The sequence below is a fragment of the Martes martes genome (assembly GCF_963455335.1).
Source record: "Martes martes genome assembly, chromosome: 1".
Taxonomy (NCBI): Eukaryota; Metazoa; Chordata; class Mammalia; order Carnivora; family Mustelidae; genus Martes; species Martes martes.
This window is the reverse complement of record NC_137888.1, coordinates 95,482,735-95,508,779: the sequence shown is the minus strand read 5'-3', so window position 1 is coordinate 95,508,779 and position 26,045 is coordinate 95,482,735. Positions and strand designations below refer to the sequence as shown.

Sequence of the window (26,045 nt, the reverse complement as noted above, 5' to 3'; positions counted from 1 at the left end):
CCAGCAAAAGCAATTCTAAGAAGGAAGATTATAGAGATAAATGGAAGTGTTAGAGAGAAAGGAAAATGTTAAATAAACAACCTAACTTTGCACCTCAAGGAACTTGAAAAAGAACAAACTAAACCTATAGTAGAAAAAAGTAAAGAATAAAGATTAGAACAAATAAATGAAATGTAGACTAGAAAAACAGAAAAAATCGACAAAACTAGGAATTGGTGTTTTGAAGAGATAAACAATATTGGCAAACTTTATGTAGACTAACCAAGAAGAGAAGAGAGGACTCAAATAAAATTATAAATGAAAGAGAAGACACGACAGCTTATAACACAGAAATACAAAGGATTATAAAAGAATACCATGAACAATTGTATATCAAAAATTCAATAACCCAGAAGACTTGGACAAATTTATAGAAATGTATAAACTGCCAAGACAGAATTATGAAGAAATAGAAAATCTGGAAAGACCCATAAGGATAGAAATTGAAGGAATAATCAAAAGACTCCTATCCAAAAAAAAGGCCAGGACCAGATGGGTTCCCTGGTGAATTATACCAAACATTAGAAAAATTAACTCCATTCCTCAAACTCTTCCAAAAAATAGAAGAGAATAAAATACTTCCAAACTAATTTTACAAGGCCAGCATTACACTGATATCAAAGCCAAATAAGAACACTACAAGAAATGAAAATTACATTCCAATATCCTTGATAAATATAGACCAAAAAAAAAAAATCCTCAGCAAAATACTAGTAAACCAAATTCTACAGCATATTAAAAGGATCGTGCATGATAATCAAGTGGGGTATATTCCTGAGATGCAAGGATGGTTAAACATATGCAAATGAAAAAACATAATATATCACCTTAACAAAATAAGATAAAAATCATATGATTATCCAAATAGATGCATAAAAAGCATTGACAAATACAAAAGCCTGATGATTAAAAAAAAAAAAAAGGAATACCTCTCAACAAATTAGGTAAAAAAGAAATGTGACCTCAATATAATCAAGGCCATAAAGGACAAGCCCACAGCTAACATCATATTCAATGGTGAAAAGCTGAAAGCTTTTCTTCTAAGTTCAGGAACAAGACAAGAATGCTCACTCTAACCACTCATATTCAACATAGTACTGGAAGTCCTAGCCAGAACAGTTAGGTAAGAAAGATAAATGCATTCAAATGGCAAAGGAAGAAGTTAAGTTGTCTCTATTTGCAGAGGGTGTGATCTTACATAGAGAAACCCTAAAGATTCTATCAAGAAACTGTTAGAACTAATAAATAAATTGGGTAAAATTATAGAAAACAAAATCAACATACAAGAATCATTTGCATCTTTATATGGTAACAATGAATTATCTGAAAAAGACATTAAGAAAATAATCCTATTCATAATAGCATCAAATATAATAAAATACTACTTAGGAATAAATTTGATCAAAAAGATGAATAACCTGTACACTAAAAACTGTAAGATATTAATGAAAGATAAAAGACAAATAAATGAAAAGATACCTTGTATTCATGAATTGGAAGAATTAATATTGTTAAAATATTCAGAGAGCCCAAAACAATCTATAGGTTTAGTGCAATCACTATGAAAATTCCAATGACATTTTTCACAGAAGTAGGAAAAGCAATCCTAAAAGTCATATGGAACCACAGAAAATGCCAACTAGCCAGATAAATCTTGAGAAAGAACAAAGCTGGAGGCATTACATTTTCTGATTTCAAACTATATTACAAAGCTAACAAAGAAATCAAACTAGAATGATATTGGCATATAAACAGACACATAGATCAATAGAACAAAACAGACAGCCCAGAAATGAACTCACACATATATGAAAAATGGATCTATGACAAGGATGCCAAGAATATACAATGGGGAAAGGATAGTTCTTCAATAATTGATGCTGAGAAAACTGGATATCCACATGCAAAAAAATGAAATTAGACCCTTATACCATTTACAAAAATCAACTCAAAATGGATTTAAAGACTTAAAAGTAAGATCTGAAAGCATGAAAGTCCTAAAAGAAAATGTAGTGAAAAAGTTTCTTGACATTGGTTGATTTTTTGGATATGACACTAAAAGCACAAGCAACAGAAGCAAAAGTAAACAAGTGGACCTATGTTAAATTAAAAAGCTCCATGCAACAAAGGAAACAATGAACAAAAAGAAAAGGCAACCTATGGAACGATAGAAAATATTTTCAAACTATATATTTGATAAAAGGTTAATATCCAAAATATATAAGGGACTCTAACAATTCAAAAGCAAAAAAAATAAAAACAACAACAACAGATTAAAATATTGGCAAAAGACCCAGATAGTTGTTTTTCCAAAGAAGACATACAAATGCCCAAGAGATTCAGGAATAGGCCTCAACATTACTAATCAGGGAAATGTATATCAAAACAATGAAGTATCACCTCATACCTGTTTAGGATGGCTATTATCAAAAAGACAAGAGATAACAAGGGTCACCAAGGATATGGACAAAAAAGAATGCATGTGCACTGTTGATGGAAATGTAAATTGGTATAGCCATTTTGGAAAAAAATGTAGAGAGTCCTCAAAAATTAAAGATAGAACTACCATATGATCCAGCAATCCCACTATTGATTATATACCTGAAGAAATAAAGTCAGTATCTTGGAAGGATATCTGCATTTCTATGTTCATTAAAACATTTTTCTTGATAATCAAGATATGGGAACAATCTGAATGTCTGTTGATGGATGAATGGACAAAGAAAATGTGATGTGTATACACAGATGCACTCACAGTGGAATATAATTCAGCCATAAAATGTAGGAGATTTGTTATTTGTGACAAAAATGAATGAACCTGGAGAACATTTTGCCAAGTGAAATAGGCCACATACAGAAAGATAAATACTGTATGATCTCACTTATATGTGAAATCTAAAAAAGTCTAACTCCATATAACCAGAGAGTAGAATGGTGATTGCCAGGACCTGGAAGGTAGGAGAAATGAAATGCTGGCCAAAGAGTACAAACTTTCAGTTATAAGATGAATAAGTTCTGGGAATCTAACATACAGCATGATGACTATAGTTAATAACAGTGTATTGTATACTTGGATTTTTCTATGAGAGTAAATCATAAGTGTTTTCACCCCTCCCAAAGTAACCATGTGAGGTAATAATGCATTAGTTAACTTGATTGCAGTAATTTCACAATGTGTGCATTATCAAATCATCACATTTTACACCTTAAATATACACAATTTTTGTCAAGTAATCCTTAATAAAACTAGGAAAAAAATAAAATAAAAATTGATAAGCAAAAGTAAATAAATAAAATTTGGCCATTAAATTCAATAGTTCAATAGCTTTAGGTAAGACAAAGCAATTTTCACAATCTTAGATGTACTTAAATAAATGGGAGCATTGCTGGTGCCAGATTCTTGATATGAAAAAATCTGTAGGCTACCAAGTATCAATGTTGATATGCTTATAGGGGGGATAATAACAGGAACACAAAAGAAAAAAGTTTGATCTAACTGAATATATATAACCCTGGGCCTCAGTTTCTTGTTTTGAGAAAACATATGGGTAACTCTTTTGAAGACATTGCCATTCATTTCAGAAAGACATTATGGCATCAATACTCATTTTTCTCAACTCTCAGGCTTGAGCTAAAAAATCTGTTTCTTCCTAGTTCTCTCCTTCAATAATCCCTTGATTACTGGTTAGTCCTTCCAATTGAATGACATTAGCGCAATCTGTATGGTCTGTGTGACCATGTACATTTATATGAGTTTATGAGCGTGAAGAAAACAAAGGGAAATCATGACTTAAGGATACCTTTTTGGACTTTTGAAAGTTAGGCACTTGGCTTTTCAAGAAGTTAGGCATGGAGATGAACCATGAGAGACTGTGGACTCTGAGAAACAAACTGAGGGTTTTGGAGGGGAGGGGAGTGGGGGAGCTGGGTGAGCCTGGTGGTGAGTATTAAGGAGGGCACATACTGCATGGAGCACTGGGTGTGGTGCATAAACAATGAGTCTTGGAACACTGAAAAAATAAAATTTAAAAAAATTAAAATAAAATATAAATAAATAAATAAAATACTATATGAATCATTAGTACCTTTATGTCACTTGCTATTTTATCCCCGCAAAAATATATTTACTTGTAAAAAAATCTCTTCTACTGAAGATAATATGAAACATAACTCTAAAAGAATATAAAACATTCCAATTTGTGTGAAAGGGCAAAGTGTTCACTATTCCACACTGCAGGGAACAACCAGAATACCTTTCTGCAGTGCGAAATTGACGGCATAAGAAATAGTTCTCAAGAAGGAATGAAAACAAGTATTTATTGAACATCTACCATGTAGCAGGTATGATTAGGTACTTCATATGCTCTCTCGGTTAATTCTTCCAAAGACTTCTAAGTTTCCCTTACTACCATTTTATAGACAAAGAAACTACCTCCCAGCAAACTTATGACAATATAGTAATTTTTCTTTCTCCTAAAAATTTTGGTTGCCATTTCATTTCAGCTTGAAAATAATGAAAATCATAGTCTTTTTAAAATCTGGAGGGATTCCCATACAGATTGAGATAGCAGTTGGATGTAATGGTCATTGTCCCTGAAATCATAAAGTATAGGTTCACCTATCACTTGTCTGATTGGATTGAAAAAGCCTTCTTTCTGCATATGTGATTTAGCAAGTCTACTGTATAATATTGATGCAACACAGCTTTTAAATCTCAAGACTCTAACATACATTATCATCACTTTTTTCTCTTCTTTTTACCTGAAGCCCTGCCTCTTCATTGTGATTATCACATGAATTAATAAAACTGTCCTGAAAGATAAACACATAAGCCTATTTGTGTTAAAAAAAATTAAGTGAGAAAAAAAGATAATGAAGTTTAAAGCTAATAAATTCAAGAAAATTATTAAATATGGTCATATATTTTATCCAAGGAATATAAACATGTAAGTTCCTAAGAGTCATTATTTGCTTATCTTATTAAAAACACAAGAAATGCACTCTGATAGCTCAAACATCTTATTTGAAGTTTCTTTTCTGAAGGAGAAGCAGGAAAGAAACAAGAGAAGCAGAAAGAGAAGAGCAAGAAAGGGGGAGAGAAAGGGAAAAAGAGAGAAGAAGGAAAAGGAAAAGAAGAAGAGAAGGAAGAAAGAGAAGGAGAAGAAAGAGAGGGAGCAGGACACCAAGAGGACGAAAGCGAAAGGGGAGGGAGAGGAAGAGGAAGAGGAAGGGGAGGCAAAGGAAGGAAAAGAGGAAGGGGAAAGGGTAGGGGAGGTAGCAGTGACTATGTCTGATCAGAGAGAAAAATTTAAGACAAAGCAAAGGCAGAACAAAACAGATTGACCCTCTCTTGAGTTTTCAATGTAGGTTCTTTTTTAAATTTAATTTAATTTTTGTTATTTTATTTTATTTTCTTATTGTGTTATGTTAGTCACCATATAGTAATAGGTTCTGAAGCTGGATCAGAACCTTAAGTTGCTTGTCCAAGTTTCAAAAGATATACTAAAAGGATTTTATTCTATTCATAGTAAATATATTCTGAACCCTTTATGCTTATTTTTTTTATTATAACAGAGCTGCAATAGATTAATTGCAATAACCCTGCCTTCAGCATTCCTGTATTACCTCCATTACACTTTACCATTCCTCCCATGGATCTTAACCCAGACAGGTCATCGTCTACCCTTATAGTCAAGTTGACTGCACTTTAATTTATAATCATCTTTCTTGATGTTTTATGTCTCATCCTAGCTTCCACTTCTTCTCTTCTAGTAATTTAGCCTACTCTTAACTCTGGAGTCAGTATCCATTTGGCTTTTATCTTTCTTTTCTATTTACTCATTGATATAGGAACAGTTCATAAATGAGGAAGCAATATATTAATATAGTGGAATAGTATTCTTATGCAACAATACATCTGCCTGTCAGGACCTCTCTTTAGATTGTGAATCTACTGGTTATTGCTGGTTGTTACCCTACTTTTGACTTCCACATGGTTCTTGGAGAACAGACCAAGGGTACTAATGCACAATTCCCATGCCGAGTACTGCCTCAGGAAATATCGTTCAGTTCGGTCCTTGAAAATGGCAAAAAACCTGCACTCCTTCTGGTTGGATTTATTCCTATGTTATTTTAAGATGATTTTTTTTATAATTGTTTCCCATTTTCTAATACACCAGCTCTAAAATCTAGTCTGAAGGAATGAACAACTCATTTAGCCTTTCTGCAACTTCTTTCTCTGTAAATTCTCACTGAGATATTAAAAGCAGCCATGTACCTAAAATTTTGAAATGTTCTAAAGCATGTAATTGGTGTGGACTGGGGTAAGTTTGATTAATGAGAGCAGAAGAAATATGTTTGTTTCTACTTCCTGCAAGGTCAATTGATTTTTTTAATAATTCTAGATTTTCAAGGGTTAATTCTGAAATTTTACAAATAGAGAATTCACAAACTTATTTTCATGAGTACCTTTGCTCTCTTTAACACAGTGGGTGATCAGTCCATCTAATGGTCATCAACAAAGTGAAAACCATTTTGATGATCCCCATTGGGACATAATTGTTTTTAGCCTCCTAGTTTATTGCCTTTACATGCAAAAATTTCCAGATAAGTAGTTAGAAAATGAAGTAAGCCAAGGGGTGCCTAGGTGGCTTAGTCAGTTAAGCATCTGACTCTTGATATCAGCTCAGATCATGATTGCAGTGTTCTGAGATAAAGACCCCACAACGGGCTCTGCACAGGGAGTCTGCTTGACAATCTCTCTCCCTCTCCCTTTGCCTCTCCCCTGTCTCTAAAATAAAAAATAAATCTTAAAAAATATATATATAAAGAAAGAAAAGAGAAGAGAAAAGAAAAGGAAAAAAAAGAAAAGAAAAATAAGTCAAGATCAGAGCTAAAATTGAGGAAGTCTAAGAAAACAGAAAGAACCGATGAATACTCTATGTCCAAAAATGTTAAAAATAACTAACTTTGAGGAAAACTGGAGGACTACCCACATTTCCAAATTTAATGAACACCATTTTAAGAAATTCAAGCTTACTCTTATGAATCTGCCTTACCCAGGCAAAACAGTAAAATTGATATTTGTGTCTTATTCTTGAAGCAACTGTCCTTGATGTTTTCCCACCATTTCAGTCCTAAAGATCTTCTCTGGGATATTTGGCCTAGAGAAGTCACTATATATAAGGCCACAAGTAGCAGGAGACAAACTTGGTGCAGACCAGTTTTTACCGGAGCAGGTAAAAAACATGTCCTAGATGCCAACCCCTTTTCATTTTATAGCTCTTGCCAGCCTGTGTTTGATATTTTAAATTTTCTCTTTGTTTCTTTTCCAGGTAGAAATCTCTTGTTGAGTGTGCCTGACTAGCTCTGACTCTGTTACCTTAGAAGATCTGACTACCTTATAAATATATGTACCAGTCTGGTATCCATTTTACTTTTCACAGTTCAGGAACATGTATTTCATGGATGTGGACATTTTATATCACTGACAACATTGTGTTAGCCTCAAATAGCATTTTGCAAATCCTGGAGTTATACTATTACTGCTTTATTTACCTAAACCCTCCCTCATTTCCTCATCTATTGCTATGGCAAATATTCCTTCTGTTTATCCTCTCTCGGCCCTGTGACCTTTCCTTATTTTTCATAGAAGTCTGAAGAGCAACTGTATGTTAAGTGATAACATCTTTAGTTTGAGAGAAATGTTTCCTTGATGGCACTGCCTATAACTTTGCTCACAGGTTATAGCTGTCACATGTAATTCTTAAGAATCTTCCTCTCTGGGGGCTCCTGGATGGCTCAGTTGGTTAGGCATCTGCTTTCGCCTCAGGTCATGATCCCAGTGTCCTGGGATCAAGCCTCGCATCGGGCTCCCTGCTCACTGGGGAGTCTGCTTCTCCCTCTGCCTCTGCCTGCCACTCTGCCTACTCGTGCTCTCTCTCTCTCTCTCTCTGTCTCTCTCTGTCAAATAAATAAATAAAATCTTCACCAAAAAAAAAAGAAAGAAAGAAAGAAAAAGAATCTTCCTCACTGGAGGAAATGCAGACCACATGACTTTTGTAGGTTACCTGAAACAAAATAATTTTCTAATTGGATAAAAATGTTCATATGATATTATCAATTATTTTTTAAGATTTTATTTATTTGACAGAGAGGGAACTCAAGCAGGGGGAGTGGGAAAGGGAGAAACAGGCTTCCCACTGAGCAGGGAGCATGATGAGGGGCTCAATCCCAGGACCCTGGGATCATGACCTAAGCCAAAGGCAGATGCTTAACAACTGAGCCCCCCAGATGCCATGATATTATCAATTATTAAGCTTTTGTTAGCAAATACAACTTTTACACAAGACAGTTAACTTACACAAGACAGTTAATTTCACAAAAATAGTATTTGCTATTTTTGTGGTGTTTTACAAAAGATCAGTAGATGAAAGAAATCTAATATATAACTTCACTATATAATTAATTTTAATCTTTTCATTTTTTTAGACTTTTGTTTCCTGTAAGACTTTCTTATAGAACCTTGGTTTTTGTGGAAAGAAAAAAATGTGAGAATAACATTGAGACATCAAATGTATGTACCCCAAAAAAGGAGACAGAGATATTTTGGTTTTAAAAAACAGGGTAAAATGGTGGCGTGATATAGTGCAAATTATTAAACAAGTATCTCCCATGTGCCTCTTCTTCATTCTTATAGGTAAAGCCTTCATTCAAATTTTGACTATTTGTTTATACAATAGTCCTCAACCTGGCCTTATGAACCATTCTATTTTTAAATGTTATTGAGGATCCAAAAAGAGCTTTTGATTTATTTGGGTTATATATATCTATATTAAAAACTAAAATACAGAAATTTAAAAATTTTTAGTTATTCATTTACAAATAATAATTATTACAAATAATAAACCTATTACATGTTAACATAAAATATATTTTATTAAAAATAGCTATATTTTTAAAAATACATAGAGAATATTCTTGTTTTACATGTTGCAAATCTATTTAATGTATGGGATCATAAAATGAAACTGAGTTCTCATACCTGATTCTGTATTCAATCTGTTGCCATGTGTTTGCACTGTATGAAGAAAATCCAATCTGACACAGATGCATAATTAGAAAAGGAAAGAGAATGTTAACAGACTTTTCAGATAATACTGAATATTCTTCTTTGATACTACCCCAAGACTTGACAAGTGAAAGTTTCTTAAAGATTAATTATAATGTGGATCCTGGAACCATTATCAATCAACTTGAACTCTGTTACATTGAAAGCCATTGGTTTTTCTTATACTTTGAATGGATTGTTATGATTTAGTAATATCATACTTTGGTTATTTGGAAAATATTGCATTATTTGCAATTTACTATTGCATAATATTTCTATTACGCAATAGTAAATTTTTTAAATTGTACGTGTTAGTATCACCAATCTCATCAGAAGGTTGTTAAGCATTGGGTGGCTGTCAAGCTCATAGTGACAGATATGTTTTCCAAAATTCTAATTTTTGCTTGAAAGCTCAAACTTCTAACACTGGCAATAAATGTTGTCAGTTGTGTTTCTTTAAGTGACAGGCACACTTATTTCATTTTCAAAAAAAGTCTGCCAAACTCGAAGTCTGATAATCCATTTGTTAGTTGTTCTTCCATGTAAAACGTGGTGTTCCATGAACAGCAGCTAAGTCAGCTCACAAATGCATACAATGGCACAAGTTCTTTTCATCAGGACAGTCAGCATACTTTGAGAGAGAAGTGCTTTATGCATGTATCCTGTCTCATCATGCCAAATATTAAAAAGACATGCACTCAAGTGTTGAGATTTATCATTTGGGGGGGGGGGACAAGTATATACAATGGTAAAGAATACACTTAATGAATACTAGAACAGTTTGATATCAATGATTTGATTGCTGAAGTTTTGCCCACTATGGCTTTTGCAACATTAGTACAAATGTCAACATAGTGCTAAAGGTAAATAATATCTAAATATTATTATGAAAATAATAATAATGATGATGATGATGATGATGATGATGATGACGATGATGTCAGGGCCCCAAAAGGGCCAAAGAATCCTTGGGAATTTACAGGCCTCATTTTGAGAATCACTGTATTCTCAAAGTGTTCATAGCACACTTAGAATCCTCCCAGCTTTTGTATCTTTTTTCAGAATAGTTGCAGTGATTGTCTTCTTAAAACATGTTTTCATCATGTGCTTCTTTAGTAATCTGTGAAGCATTGTTAATTTCTTCCATAAAATTAAAAATCCTTTAACTAATGAACAGAACCTTAATGGGCTTCTGCCTTTCTTCATAGTCAATTTATTATTTTAGTCGAGCAAATGTACATGGCAGTTTTTGATATCCTCTATCACCCAGTCATTTGGGGAGACACTCTTCCAATTTGAATTTTCTGCCTTTTTTCCCTAAATGTAACCATTTTAACATGCAGCTCAAAACTCACTTCTTCCTGACTTCTTTCCAAGTTTTACATTTTCCTGTCATTGAAGACCCTTTGCCCAAGGCTTTTGTTTTTCCACCTTTTTTGGTATACATCCCCCAATTAACTGTTTCAAGTTCAACTCATTTATTGTTGGTTATATAAGTATCTATATAATTTTTCACAATTGGGCTGAAACTTTCATTTTAGGCTTAGTTCCTTGGTATCTAACATAACTTTTTTAAACAAAAGGAGCATGATACATGCTATTGCCATTATATTCACAGAAAAGGCAGCACTTTTAAAAATATCTGGAAAATTTATTCTTTCCAAAGTAATATGCTATGACACTTTATTTGGTACAAGTCACAACAGATTGCAACTCTACGCTTTGAGTCAAAGAGAATAGGTTATAAAAAGTGTAATAAACACATTAGAAAATCCCTTTGTATTTCAAAGAGAAACCATAACATTCTTATTTATAGTGTTAGTAATTAGTAGACTTCCTTAATTAGAGTCACTTTCAGTAATGGTAATTTGGCCTATAACTAAACATTGAATCCAACATTGGGAGCTTTTCCCATAATCAAAGTCCATATCCAATTCAAATTTTGGCTTTAATCTAAGGATTTAGGCAGAATGGACACTTTATACGTAAATACAGTTCCCATTGTGGTATGATCCCACTGATTTTCTTAATTCATCAAAGGGAAATCATGGACAATTGTCAAAAGTCCAATTATTTCATAAAGTGTTGCAGTAATATTTCTCCTTTGGTGTGGGAGCTACAGGGGGCTTTATAGTAGGTAAAATATTGTTATCTGGATGTCATTTATTAGTCTTCAGACCAAAAAATCATGATGTTAGTATGAGCGACATTAATATTTGGTAAAATGCAAGTGGCTTTGATTCTGCTATCAAAAAATCCCTCTTAATTATCAAATTCTAAAAGAAATACACATCCCATTTCATTATCCAGTGAAACTACAGAAGCCACTATAATTTATTTAAGTTCATTTTAAGGATCCTTACGTAACTGCCAGTTGAAGGCAGCATTAAAAAAATAATAATAAAATGCAGGCAGACATCTATTTCCATACAATAGGGCTACCCAAAATCTTAGTTTAAGTATGTATTTACCCTTCTGGCTCTTTTCTTTAGAACCTGTTCAATGTGTGGAACATGGTTTATACTCAATAATTGTTGCTGAATGAATCATAAGTAATTTCTGGTAGGTTAGAACAGAGGAGAATTTATTAATTGTACTTTTCAAAGTAATCATTCTAAAATGCATCCCACCCCAGCAACACAGAGAATAGAAAAATACATGTGATATTTGTCATGCTGTTCTTAACCCACCAACACCACTGCTCCACCCTCCTCCCCCTCAATACTACATAAACAGATGAATAGAGCCTTACATCTACATCTTTGTCTCTAAATCTTGATAGCTCTTCTACAGAAAAGTTGATAGCCAGTATTTGGTTTACAGGCCTTAAAGAAAAGATAATAGGGCCAACACTGTATTATTTTTTTAAGAGAAAATGTCGAGAACAAAAAATGAAAATGTCAAAAGATAGGTTGATATACTGTATTACTCAAAGACAGTTTTGTTGGGAGAGCTGACCAAGTGATTTACTAACAGCCTTTACTAGATAGTCTTTTTGGATTACAATGTAGATGAAAAATAAATGGGAAACCATTTCATGCTTACTCTATCCAAGCATTTGACAGATGGAGAAAAAAAAAAAAGGAAGACACAATTAGAGTCTACAAAAATGTGGAGTTTTTTCTTTGGGTGTAAAATTGTGAAAAATAATGCTGTATTGAAATTTTTTCCCAAAGGGCCTACTTATCTGTCTTCATCTTTATATCCTTTAATTACATAAACTGCCTTTCATTACTGATCACATCTGCATACAGGTAGGAGTGATGAAATTGTGTAAATCTGATGTCCAACTGGGATATAAGTGCAAAAGGCAATAGAGAGGGCCCTTGGTATATTCAGTTTATAATAGATGTAGATCTCATTGGTGAATCTTAGATAAGATTAGGTTCTCTTGTGTCTCCTGAGGAAAAGTTTGTTCAGTCACTCAGTAACATTTTAATCCATAAATGTTCATTGAGTGTCCATTATGTATCAGAAATTTTCTAAGTGTGTATATATAAAGATAAATAATATTGGTGAGCATTACTTTCCATTATGGAGAGGTCTCCAATGAATACAGAGTTAAAACATGAAAGGAATGTAAAGAAAAATAAATGTTCCCCTGCTCAAAAAGACATATTGTTGCACATTTGTAAAGATCTACTAGGATGTCATACTTATTTTTGATGATTATTTGTTGCATGTTAACCAGTGATATTTATGTTGATGAAGAATATGGAAGGCTAAAAGCCGTAGGAGGCCTCCTTTCAAAGGTTCCTATTTCTTGATATTAAAGACCTATCAAATTTATTATTTGCATCCTTACTCTTCATTCTATTTTTCTAAATGAGGAAATCTCATACTTAAACATAGATCCTCATCATTCTTTAATGTATGTTTATTATTAATTCTATAATGAAGACAATATAATATTTCCCTTCTATTTATTTTTCAATACTGTGACAATATAGCAAAATTTTCAAACATTTATCCCACTGACTTTTGATTACGTCAAGAAATAAAGTGTTGCTCATTTGAGTAATTTAATATTTTCCACATGTAATTAGTGGTAATTGGAGCTGCAAAACATCAGGGATAATGTTTGAGTTAGTCCCGTTTGTCTTCTCTAAACTTGTTTTCTGTTGTGCATGTCCATGCTGGGATTTCAAGAAATAATTTAAGAATGATTTCTTGTTGTTTTCCTAAAGAGTTAGATTTTACTTTCATGCTTTTGCAGAAAATACTTTGCTACTATTTTTTTTTGGCAGAGCTATGTGCTTTTCTACTATCATTTTCTTATTTCAAAAACCAATGTCTTTAATTCTGATTTTATGCTCTAATCTTCATAAAGTAGTTCATTTCTCCCACATACTGTTAAACTGGGTCATTCTATTGTCCTAACTTGCTTGTCAATGTGAAATATTTAAAATGAAGTCATGGACTTCTCAATTCTTCTAAATAAATTATGGACTGTTATACATTATTTTAGTTTTTCATTATTTTTTTAAAAATTTAAAATTTTTTTTGTAAAATACTATTTTTTTTCATTTTTTTAATTCAAATTCAATTAATCAGCATGTGGTGCATTGTTAGTTTTTGATGTATCTTCTGTAGTGAACCAAGTGACCAAATAAGATCTAATCACTAAGATTTCACTGAATCCTTACATAGTGACAATACAATTGCTTACATGCTCTTTATAGTCCCATTCCACCTACTCTGGAATTTAGGTTACTAGATTGAGATTTGGTATTAAGATAACAGCCATGTTGAAAGAAGCTCTAAGAAGCAACCATATAGCTCCCTTACAGAAAATCTGTTACTGAGGCCACAGATTGTTACATTATAGGGTAATTTTGAATAAAGTGATCTTTCTGATTAAACTATAAAATATTTGAATTGAGCAAATGGCTCATTTAAAACAAACTATACATCCCTCTTTCCATTAGCCACCAGCAAACCAAGAAAAAAAAGAACAAGATATAGTCCATCCCAATCAAACTTGTAAGATCTTATGAAATACTTTGTGTAGTGACTTCATCCAGGCTTCATCTTAGCATCTTTATTTTTAATATTGCTTTCCACTTTCAGCTTTGTTTTTGTTTTATTTTTAGTTGTACTAAAACACATGTAACATAAAATTTGCCATCTTACACATTCTTGAAGTGTACACTACGTACATTCACATTGCTATACAGTCTATCTCCAGCACTGTTTTCATCTTACAAAACTAAACTTATCTTCTATTAAACAGCAACTTTGTATTTCCCTCTCACCTCAGCCCCTGGCAACCATCATTCTACTTTCTCTCTCTCTGAATTTATCTACCCTAGGTACCTCATATAAATACTTGCCTTTTTGTGATTGGCTCATTTAACTCAGCATAATATCCTGATGGTTCACCCATGTTGTAGCATGTGTAAGAATTCCCTTTCTTTTTCAGGCTGAATAGTATTCCACTGTATGTATATACTACATCATGAATATCCACTCATCTGTCGATGGACACGTGTTGCTTCCACATTTTGGCTATTGTAAATACTATTCCTGTGAATGTGGGAGTACATCTTTGAAATCCTGCTTTCAATTATTTGGGGTATATACACGGAAGTGGAATTGCTGGATCATATTATAATTCTATTTCGAATTTCTTGGAGAACTACCATACTATTTTCCATAGTAGCTGTACCATTTCATATTCTGACAAATGATGCACAAGTGTTCTAATTCTCTACATCCTCATCAACACTTAACTATTTTCTGGTTTGTTTGTTTTTAATTTTTTTTTAAGATTTTATTTATTTATTTGACAGAGAGAGAGCACAAGCAGGGGGAAGGGCAGAGGCAGAGGGAGAAGCAGGCTCTCCGCTGAGCAGGGAGCCTGAATCAGGACTCTATCCCAGGACCCCTAAGCTGAAGGCAGATGCCTAACTGAATGAGCAACCCAAGCACCCCTATTTTCTGGTTTTTTGATAGTAGCCATTCTAATGAGTGTGAGGTGGTTTGTCATTGTGGGTTTGATTTGCATTTCCTTAATGATTAGTAATGTTGAGCATCTTTTCATATGCTTATTGGCGATGTATATATCTTCTTTGGAGAAATGTCTATTCAAGTCTTTTGCTCATCCTTAACTTGGGTTCTTTGTTTTTTTACATTGTTGAGTTGTAGGAACTCCTTATATTTTCTGGAAATTAACCCCTTATAAGGTATATGATTTGCAAATATTTTCTGCCGTTCCATGTGTTGCCTTTTCACTCTATTGATAGTTAGTGTCCTTTGATGCACAGAAGTTTTTGATTTTCTTATAGCTTAATTTATCTATTTTTTTCCTTTTGTCCCCTGAGTTATTTTTACTTTAATTTAACCTCATATGTATTCTATAAGCTATTTTAAACTCCTCCTAGAACAGAATATAAATAAGTAACAATGTAATCACTCACTCTTCAATATTAGCTATCCTGTCATTTTCCTATGACATTTTAACTATCTGTACCTTGTTATGAGCCCTTTATTTGTTAATAGAAGGAATATAAACAAATAGTGCCTGAATATCTGAATAAAAGTTATCTATGTAGGAAGACAGTTTTCCATGGGCCTCCCACATTTTTGCATGTCTTGTGAACAAGGTACTGACTAGGCTTTGCTCTGGACTATCTTTTCAAAGGTGCTTGGGTGGTAAACAGCCATGGAAGAAAAGGCAGATCTGCTCACAGCCTTAAAGGATGGCAATAGTGTCTTCCTCTAGAGTTAAGGACAGGCATGCTTACAGCCTATTATAAAAGATTTATGTCCTCTAAGCTCAAGATTCCTCTCTTAAAATGCAGTCTACTGCATGTGAAAATGTCTCCTGGTTCTCTTTGCATTGCCATCTGGGAATTGTGGCTCAAAGAATCAGTACTACAAGAGATTAGAGACTGGCTACTGCTATTGCTGTAAGAAACTGTCCTTTGTTTATGGCTTTGGAGGTTCGTGTATTCTGTGATCATCCATGAAACCATGTTAGGCTAACTTGTAAGCTTACAACTGGGGGAAAACTCAGACCCTTCATGGTGCTTGGCAAATATTATAAGGATTTTTGTGCATATACTTGGAAGTCATTTAGCCTAATCTCTTACTCATTCAAGACTTTCTTCTGTACATCTTGACAGATGGCATTCTAAATATCACTTAAATGATTCCAGTAAAAGGAAAACTCTTCTCAAAACCTATTGCATCATTGCTCCCTTCTTGTGTGAACTGAACTATTAATAACTTCATAATACTGAGTTTTGCCTGGTCTCACCTGGTATTGCATAGAATAATTATTCTGTTTTCCACATGGAGGTCTTTGTATTTGGAAAGTACTTACTTAGTCTCCACTAATCTTATTTAACTCTCTAGACATAGCATTTTTGTTCCATATCTTCATGCACTATGTTTTCCCAACCCACTGGATACTCTAGACACACTACAGTATGGTGATTATTCTCACAGATGCTTGGAACTATAGATGAATTCAATAGATTTTATGGCTAAGGCACAATTTAGTGAAAATATCATTTATTATTTGGACAGAATACATTTGATTGATTTAACATAAGATTTATGGACAGTTTTTGTATTTCTGTCATAGTATTACACTGGGCTTGTGATTAGTTAAAATATTCAGACTTTTTCCATGTGGTCACTCTCAAACTATGATTGTCTTTGTAAACTGACTTTTTAAATCTATAACATAAGATTTTTATTTTTAACCAGTCCAGATCATCATGAATTTTCCTTCTGTCATCAGTAATATTTGTTCCTTGTTAGGTAAAATTTATGCCATCTGAAAATTTTATAGACATCCTTACAATCACTTAATCTTCGTCACTAACGGAAATATTGTCCACAAAAAAGGCTAAGGACAAGACATTAAATTCCTTCTTTCATAATAACACAGACCATACTTCAATATTATTGACCAGTTGTCTAGCTCGTTATAATCTACTGAATGATGCCATTATCCAGCATAAATGTCATCATCTTATCCACAAGAATATCTTATTTGGTGAAATTAAAATAATCCACATTTTTTGAAATCTCTAGATCTACCATTTCTTTTTTTTTTTTAAGATTTTATTTATTTATTTGACAGACAGAGATCATAAGTAGGCAGAGAGGCAGGCAGAGAGAGAGAGAGGGGAGGAATCAGGCTCCCTGCTGAGCAGAGCGGAGAGCCTGATGGGAGGCTTGATCCCAGGACCCTGGGATCATGACCTGAGCTGAAGGCAGAGGCTTTAACCCACTGACCCACCCAGGCGCTCATAGATCTACCATTTCTAAAAGAATATTTCAACACTTTACTAGAAAAGGAAAAGGAGTGGCATTCAGGAGGATGAATCAATGCTAATTTACCTTGCTACTGACCAAGCAAGGTAAAGGGACCTGGATTTAGGCATCTTTGTGTAAACAAGAAATTGCTTCTCTGATCCCTAATCTCATAAAAGCCAAAACTTTAAGCCCCTGAAGGAGTGATAGCTAACATTCTCATTCCCAAAGTCCAGGCAAAAATCCATAGCTTCTGGTGGAGAAATAGAAGCAAAACATATCCGTTTCTGGAGAAATAGATAGGAAACTCCTACAGCCATTGTGACTTTTTGTTGCAGTTGGAAGTATACTATATCTTTATTGTGGTGTGGTTATAAACTTGTCAAAACGTATCAAACTATATACTTTAAAAAGGTGAATACTACTGTATGTAATTTATGCTTCACAAAACTGCCAAAAGTATATTAAAGTAAGTTAATTTTCTAAAAATTAGAGGATAAATATAAAGAGGAAAACAAAGAACATGAAATCAATATTGCCTTTAAAAACAAACTGAATTTTGAAATAACAATCATTACCATTAAAATTTAGGTCTAAAAAGATCTCCCAAGGAAACCGAATGAAACAGGTACCTATTTCACAGTTTTATTTAGATCATTAAAAATCTTATAAATTCCCTTATGGCAGTTTCTAACTAACAATACATTACAAATGAGGTATGTATTATTTTTTCTACATGCCATTAAAAAGTTTGCTAATTCCAGTATCTATTACTTGTAATGTATATGAAAAGCAGAAATGTACAACATACTGTTTATTTTGTAATAAAATGAGAAATTAAAAATAAGAGTTATAATAAAAAAAACTACCCCCTTGGAAATTGAACAGTCCTATCCTAAATAATTTTTCAATCAAAGAAGAATACAAATATATAATTAAAGACTAGGGGAAAAATTATGAGAATAAAATATACTCTATCATTCTTAAGGATATAGTCAAAATCAACGAAAAGTCAGTAAAAGATAATCATAGCTGTAAATGCTTTCTTTATACAGAAAGAAAACATAAATAGATTAAGTGAAGAATAAGAAGAGAAATAATAAAATCCACAGGGGACAAAAATATAAAATACAAAAATAGAAATGAAGTAGAACTGAATGAACTAAAAGACAGAAAGAATAGGGAAAGGAATGGCTAAAACTAAACCATTTGGTTTGGTTAAAAGACCAAAAAAAGGGGCACCTGGGTGGCTCAGTGGGTTAAAGCCTCTGCCTTCAGCTCAGGTCATGATTTCAGGGTCCTGAGATCGAGCCCCACATTGGGCTCTCTGCTCAGCAGGGAGCCTGCTTCCTCCTCTCTCTCTGCCTGCCTCTCTGCCTACTTGTGATTTCTCTCTCTGTCAAATAAATAAATAAATAAAAATCTTAAAAAAAAATGCTAAAAGACCAAAAAAATTCAAAACTTCTGGCAACTCAATACCAACATAATATTTTATAAAAATTGCAGCATTATGATAATAATAACAATAATAATAATAGAACAGCCTTATTTTTATATTTGTTCACTTTTTGTCCGGGATATACTTCTTCTTTTATTAACTTTCTCAATCCTTGACTTTAATGTTGTTTATTTATTAACTTCAGTGTTATTTTGAATCAGTAATTAATTCAAATCATCCCTACAAAAAGTCAAAGGACAAAGTCCACAAGATCATGTTGATAGATCCAAAGGATATTTGAAAAAAATAAACATTTATTTGTAATAATAACTCTTGGAAAAAAATAATGTTTCTCATATCAATCCATAATCACAATTATCAGTGAAATAGTAAATCATTCCTAGATTACCTCACTTACTTAAATTCCTTTAAAAAATATTGTAACGTATGCAGTAAGAGAAGAAAAACATGTAAATATTGAGAAGCAGTACCAACCATCATTATTTGCAGATGATGTGAACAACTAAATTATTGTAATATTAGGTCAAAAAGGTATAAAAATAAGTATATTTTATTAACACATAATGTATTATTTGCCCCAGGGATACAGGTCTGTGACCCATCAGGCTTACACATTTCATAGCACTCAGCATAGTACATACCCTGCCCAATCTCCATAACGCAGCCACCCTATCCCTACCCCACCCACCCCGCAGCAACCCTGTTTGTTTCATGTTATTAAGAGTCTCCTATTGTTTGTATCCCTCCTGATCCCATCTTGTTTTATTTTTTTCCCTCCCTACCACCCGTGACCCCTGGCCCTGCCTCTCAAATTCCTCATATCAGAGAGATCATATGATAATTGTCTTTCTCTGATTAACTTCACTTGATCTTAGCCAAAAGGCCGAGAAGTGATTCTCTGATTAACTTACTTCACTTACATGATACTCTATAGTTCCATCCACATCGTTACAAATGGCAAGATTTTCTTCCTTTTGATGGCTGCATAGTATTCCATTGTATATATACACTACATTTCCTTTATCCATTCATCTGTTGATGGACATGGTTTTTTCCATAGTTTGGTTATTGTGGACATTGCTGGTATAAACATTCAGGTGCACATGTCCCTTCGAATCACTACATTTGTATCTTTAGGGTGAATACACAGTAGTGTGATTGCTGGGTCATAGGGTAGTTCTATAAAAAATAAGTATTTTGGGAACACCTGGTGGCTCAGTGGGTTAAGCCTCTGCCTTCAGCTGACGTCATGGTCTCAGGGTCCTGGGATCAAGCCCCGCATCGGGGTCTCTACTCAGCAGGGAACCTGCTTCCCCTCTCTCTCTGCCTGCCTCTCTGCCTACTTGTGATCTCTCTCTGTCAAATAAATAAATAAAATCTTAAAAAGAAATAAAAATTAAAACAAATAAATAAATAAATAAATATTTTTAGAATACATATGTAAATGCTAGCAATAAGAATTTAGGTAATAATGGGGGGCACCTGGGTGGCTCAGCGGGTTAAGCCTCTGCCTTTGGCTCAGGTCATGCTGTTGCCTACTTGTCATCTATCGCTCTCTGTCAAATAAATAAAATTTTTAAAAAAAGAATTTAGGTAATAATGGGAAAAATCCCATTCTTACTGTGAATATATACAATGCTTTCAAACTTTAAGATGCATACAATTCACCTGGGGGTTTTGTTAAAATGCAGATTGAGCAGGTTTGATATGGGAATCAAGATTTTACATTTCTAATGAACTCTCAGGTGCTGATGATCATGTTTTAAGTAGTAAGATAAATATATATACATATAAGGTATAGATAGGTCTACATATATATACATAGTATATATATATGCATACATACATACACATTCACACAAATATATATTTTCATGTATAATTCTTACATAAAATTTTAAAACTTAAGATTTAATAAGAAATTAGTGAAACCTCTGTTTTTAAAAAAAGGAAAAAGAAGGTTAAAAATTACTGGAGAAAAAGTATTTAAATGAAGAAGAGAAAAGTCACATCCCAGGATGGGAAGACAATGGTATAAAAATGTCTATTCTAACTAAAATTAATCTAATGCTTTTTTTCTTAACACAATGAAAACCCACCAAATGCTGTAACTTTAAAGGATGAGGGTTATAAAGTTCATCAAGAAGAATAAACATCCCAGACAACAAATTTTTTTCAGAAAGACAGCATTAGGCAATTCTTCTCTTCCAGAAATTAAGATGTATTTTAAAGTGACAATAATTAAAACAATTCGTTCTGCATAGAAATAGACAGATTAAAAGTGTGGGATACAAAGTCCAGCCATGGATCCAGCTGTGCATATAAACTTACATATAATGGAAGTGGCATATCAATCACTAAGAGAAAAATAAATTATTTGACAAGTGAATTTATCTATTATAATATTTATTATTTTACATGATCTCATTCTAGTCAGTTCAGCGCTAGTCAGTTCAATGAGCAATCATGGCCTGCTACTAACACTATCTCTATTCTTCTGACAAAAATTCAATGAGTTCTGCAATTTAGTTATTCTCTTTAACATGATCTTGTTTTTTACCAAAAGCCCTATCAACATAGCTAAATCAGAGTTATTTCCTCTGTGATAAAATCAGGCCCATCAGCACAGAGTTCTTCTCTCTCTGATTATAATTGTAGGGTTGCTGGGGTTTTTGTTTGTTTGTTTCTTTTTTCACTATAGCCCCCATCAGATTGTCCATTTTGGTCCTAGACTACCTCCTACAGCTCCTCAAATGGCATCAAATGATAAATGATTAAGAACTTTTAAAGCTAAATCAACATTTCCTTTACAAGTTGTAGGCACATAAAATACATCTTTAAAAGGGTATGTTATTTTAGAAAGCATCAAATAAATTACTAAAAGTGTAAAAACTAGGCTTCATAATCCCCATTAGCATTTCTTTGCCAAATATCTAATAAGACATATCATAATGATGACACAGTAAATTCTGCAATAGTTATGAGAGCCAAAAATAATAAATTGCCAAATATCTCATCTCAAATTTCTAAACTTTTTTTTTTTTATAATTATACCTCCACCTCTAAGGGCAGACTGGGTCCAGGTCTTCTTGGGGTCCCTCAGATAAAACTGTGACTCACATGGTACCATGTAGCTAGCGTTATATTACGATTAAAAGAAACTCTTCCGGTTTAGCAATAGTGATTTCTAAGCTCATGTTCTCTACTTGCATTTCTTCAACACCAGAAATGTAATTACAAGCAATTTTTTAAAATATCTATCCTTTTTAGAAGTCACACGGAAACAGTTCCCATGTTTATCTCATCAACCCTCACTACTCATGAAAATTTTCTTCTTCACTTACATCCCAAACTATTTTGATGACTGTTCCTTTCCATCCTCCCTCTTCTACTAAACCTTTCTCTCACTACTCCTCTTTTCCACCACACCCCATCCTTCTCTCCGGTCTTTGCATTTTTATCAATAGAACTTGTCCGGGGGGTGGGGGGTGGAGGGGAAAGAACTTGTCTGACAAAGCAAGATTCTTAGAGAACAGCTCAGCAATGCCAGAATACTACATCATGGGCAAAGAGATGTCAAAGGCTAGAAACATCCATTCAGTAAGGATTTTGTCCCATCACATTTGTAGACACTTAGTAAGATTGCACAAGTGAATGAATGATTACAAAGTTAAAGGGAAGAATTAACTATAATGTGAAAGAAAATTCTTGTCAGTCAGAAGACCTAGGCCCTTGACAGAGCTCTGCTCTTATTCCCTCTGATCTACTTTTACAAAATTACTTTTACAAGGATAAGACATATAAACATACTCTTTTTCTAAATTAATATAAAATATTAGCATTTCAATACTGATACAGGACTCATGTAATAGTTTTTTTAAATTTCCAACATTTCAATCAGAAATCACCAAAGGAAATAATGTATATTCTGGGGGTTTAATGTATTTATTTGTACAAATTATTAGTCATAGGGTAACATAAAACATCACTAACTTAGGCCCCTTTAATTCAGAAATCATCATGCAAAAAGCCATAGGTGTAATATGAAGTACTGAGGCTAGAGATAGGAAACAGAATAAACTTGAAACCTTTCTTCAGCTAATTTGTTGTGTATGATTTTAGAAAGTTCCCATAACCTCTTTGGTTTCTGTGAAGTTGTGTTTAAAGTGAGACAAGTTGTTCAAGCCATCCATCTCATCATCACATTATTCTATGATTCTGCATGGGCCAGATAGATGTTCCTTTTCTACTTTATTCTTTCTATAAACGATGGTTCTGGGAATGGAATTATTTTTGTTGGGATGTTTTATAATCTGGATATGACTAGGCTTCAGGGATCACATGAATTCCCTAAATTTAGGCAATTATGTTTGGGTGCATTTTTCTGGGCAGAAGTACATAGCTTACATCTGATTCTCACAAAGCTCTGTGAACTTCTCAAAAAAGACAAAAAAACACTTACTTAAATAACGGACTAATTCCAAGTGATTCATATTAACTTGTTAAAACAGGCTCACAAAAAGTTTGCTTCATAATACTGTGTTGGTTCTGTAACATTCTCTATCCCACATCAGTAACACAATATACTCTGTTAGTAGAAGCTACATTTCAAACTTTCATTAATAATCTCCCCATTCAGTGATGAGCCATAGATTACATCTGTCTAGTTCACCTCATTACATCAAATGCCTTGAACAGTGCTTAGCTCTTGATCAATGAAAGAAGGGAAATGTCTACCAGTATATCTCCAGGCGAGAAGACCAGTAGGGAATGATCATCTTTTCATCTGGACATTAATTGGGACCCTAAAACTTGATGATGGTAGAATCAACAAATAAGGATAGATACCTCATTTTATACTCAAGCCAAACCATTGTAATTTCAATAAAGAAGAAATGAAATCCAAAGTGATTAAGGCCTAACCAAAAGTGGCAAGGTCAAGACCAGAGTCCTCAACCAATGGTACAGATTCCTTTCATTCCACTAAGAACCTAATTATTGAGTGCAAATTATGATGTCACCCAAATTCCAGTTCCTTTCTTTTGATTGAAATTCAATAGCTAATAACCTCATCCTTCATTATGAGTACACACACCATAAGTAACCTTTTTTGCCTGATTTATTAACATAAGCAAATAAAATAATATCATGTCTTATATGTAATACAAGTTGGATTCAGTTTTTTGTCACTGTCATATCTATAAAAGATGTTCAGTGCTATAAATCAAATTCTTTTAACATGCAAACATAATTAGTTTTTCAATAATGCTTGTTTATTTGTCTTAACTGACAATTACAGGAAGAAAATGGTCTCATTCATTAGTATCTTTTAAAATATATAATACATAAAATTGAATACATGTTATTTCATTCCTATACAATTCTGGTAATTGACTTTTAAAAACCTAGTAACATTGGCATCTCTTTTATATTCTTACAGGAGCATTGTTTTAAACCCAGCTTATTTCCGAAATCATCTTCGCCAGGCAACAGTGTTTAGATGTCTGGAGAGATATTCAGAAGCTGCCCGGTATGTTTGTTATAACTTTTGTGAAGATTTATTTCAAGTTAAATTAATTTTATTCTCTGCTTCTGGTAATAGCATAACAGAACTTTCCATTTCTCTCATGGAGTATGATTTTACCAGAATTATTGTCTTATAAACGTCAAACCAACAATTATTGACTATCTTTTTCTTTAATTAAAGCCATTCTCTGTTCATAGCTCTTAGTAAAATTCAAACTTTCCAGCCATGAGGTCACTGATAATGATGGGAAAACTTCCAGGGAAGATTAGAAATGAACTTGACCTCTTGCCCTCCAGTAGATTCCTGGTTTTGGTTGTAATGACACAATTCTGTGACTCTCTCTTTCTTGAGTTCTGGAAATGAAATCCAACAGCATGAAAAAGACCTCAGAAGCTCTTTCTAGAGGAGATGGCATCAGTTACAACATCAAGGGTTGTTAGAGCTGTTCTAATATATTGCCTCCTAGACCCCAGTATGTTTTATAAAAACCTAACAAAGCAGCTTTTAATATTTTCATCCCCAGAACCTACACGTACAGAAAAAAAAAATTTACAAGAATTGTGCAACAGCCTCAATGTTACACTCAAAATTCCTTTTCACCTATGACTACAAAGGCCTTTTTTCTTCCTGAGTCAAGCTCATCTTATTGGACTTCCCTTCCCTTTGATGAATCTCTCAATGAATTTACCTCATCTCCCAATGAATAGCTGCTATTTCTAACTTGTCCACTTTATTTATTTATTTATTTATTTAAGATTTTTTAAATTTATTTGACACAGAGAGATAGATCACAAGTAGGTAGAGAGGCAGGCAGAGAGAGGGGAGGAAGCAGGCTCCCCACCGAGCAGAGAGCCCTATGCAGGGCTCGATCGCAGGACCCTGAGATCATGACCTGAGCTGAAGGCAGAGGCTTAACCCACTGAGCCACCCAGGTGCCCCATCCACTTTAATATTCTAGGAATTCAGCAAGAAAATGCAAGTGGTTTCTTCACCTAACTCCAAGCACTATTCCTAGGGAAATATCTGCAGTAATAGGGATGAGAAGCCTAGGTTGCAATCTTTGCAATATAACACTTTCTTGGAGAGTGGAGTTTAAGAAATTTAAATGGATAATAAAATGGTTCCATAAAATTAATACCATGAAATCGACATGAATTCCATTCATATAGGTGGTCCTGAGAGTTACCAAAACTGAATTAAATGATGGCTATGGAGGGCAGAATTAATCCCAACTATACTCATTTTGCAGTCAAACAACCATTATGCCACAACATCTATTTACCTGTATGTTAATGTGCATTTTTAAAAATTATAATGGTCTTTATGTATCAATCTCATTTTTTACATTCTATTTTTCCTTATACTTTCTCTAATGTACTCCATCTTATGTACTCACTTATGACTTTTTTCTACATTTTATTTTCTCCACTAATTTGTCTGTAACTTTCTTTCTGCCCACATACTTTTCCTATGTGAATGAGAGGGAATTTAAGAGGTGATGGTGAGCTTCCTTCAGTCCCATACTTTTTAAAAAGTCCCTAGCTACAAATGAAGATAATAGGTCCAATGTAAACTGATACCACTACCTGTAAAATAGTGTTTTCTAAGAGATGGTTTATTAATGTGTCTTCTGAATCTAATAA

The 26,045-nt window shown here is 33.5% G+C and overlaps 1 protein-coding gene across 1 annotated transcript in view; it reads left to right on the top strand.

The window, feature by feature from the left end:
* SPATA16 (spermatogenesis associated 16) overlaps positions 1–26,045 on the top strand; it is a gene marked incomplete at both ends in the record, with an annotated part of 218,682 nt that overhangs the window by 72,765 nt on the left and 119,872 nt on the right. The window contains one exon of the mRNA XM_080821363.1: positions 24,316–24,405. Within this exon, the coding sequence (XP_080677489.1) occupies positions 24,316–24,405 (90 nt within the window). The remainder of the gene's footprint in view (positions 1–24,315; positions 24,406–26,045) is intronic.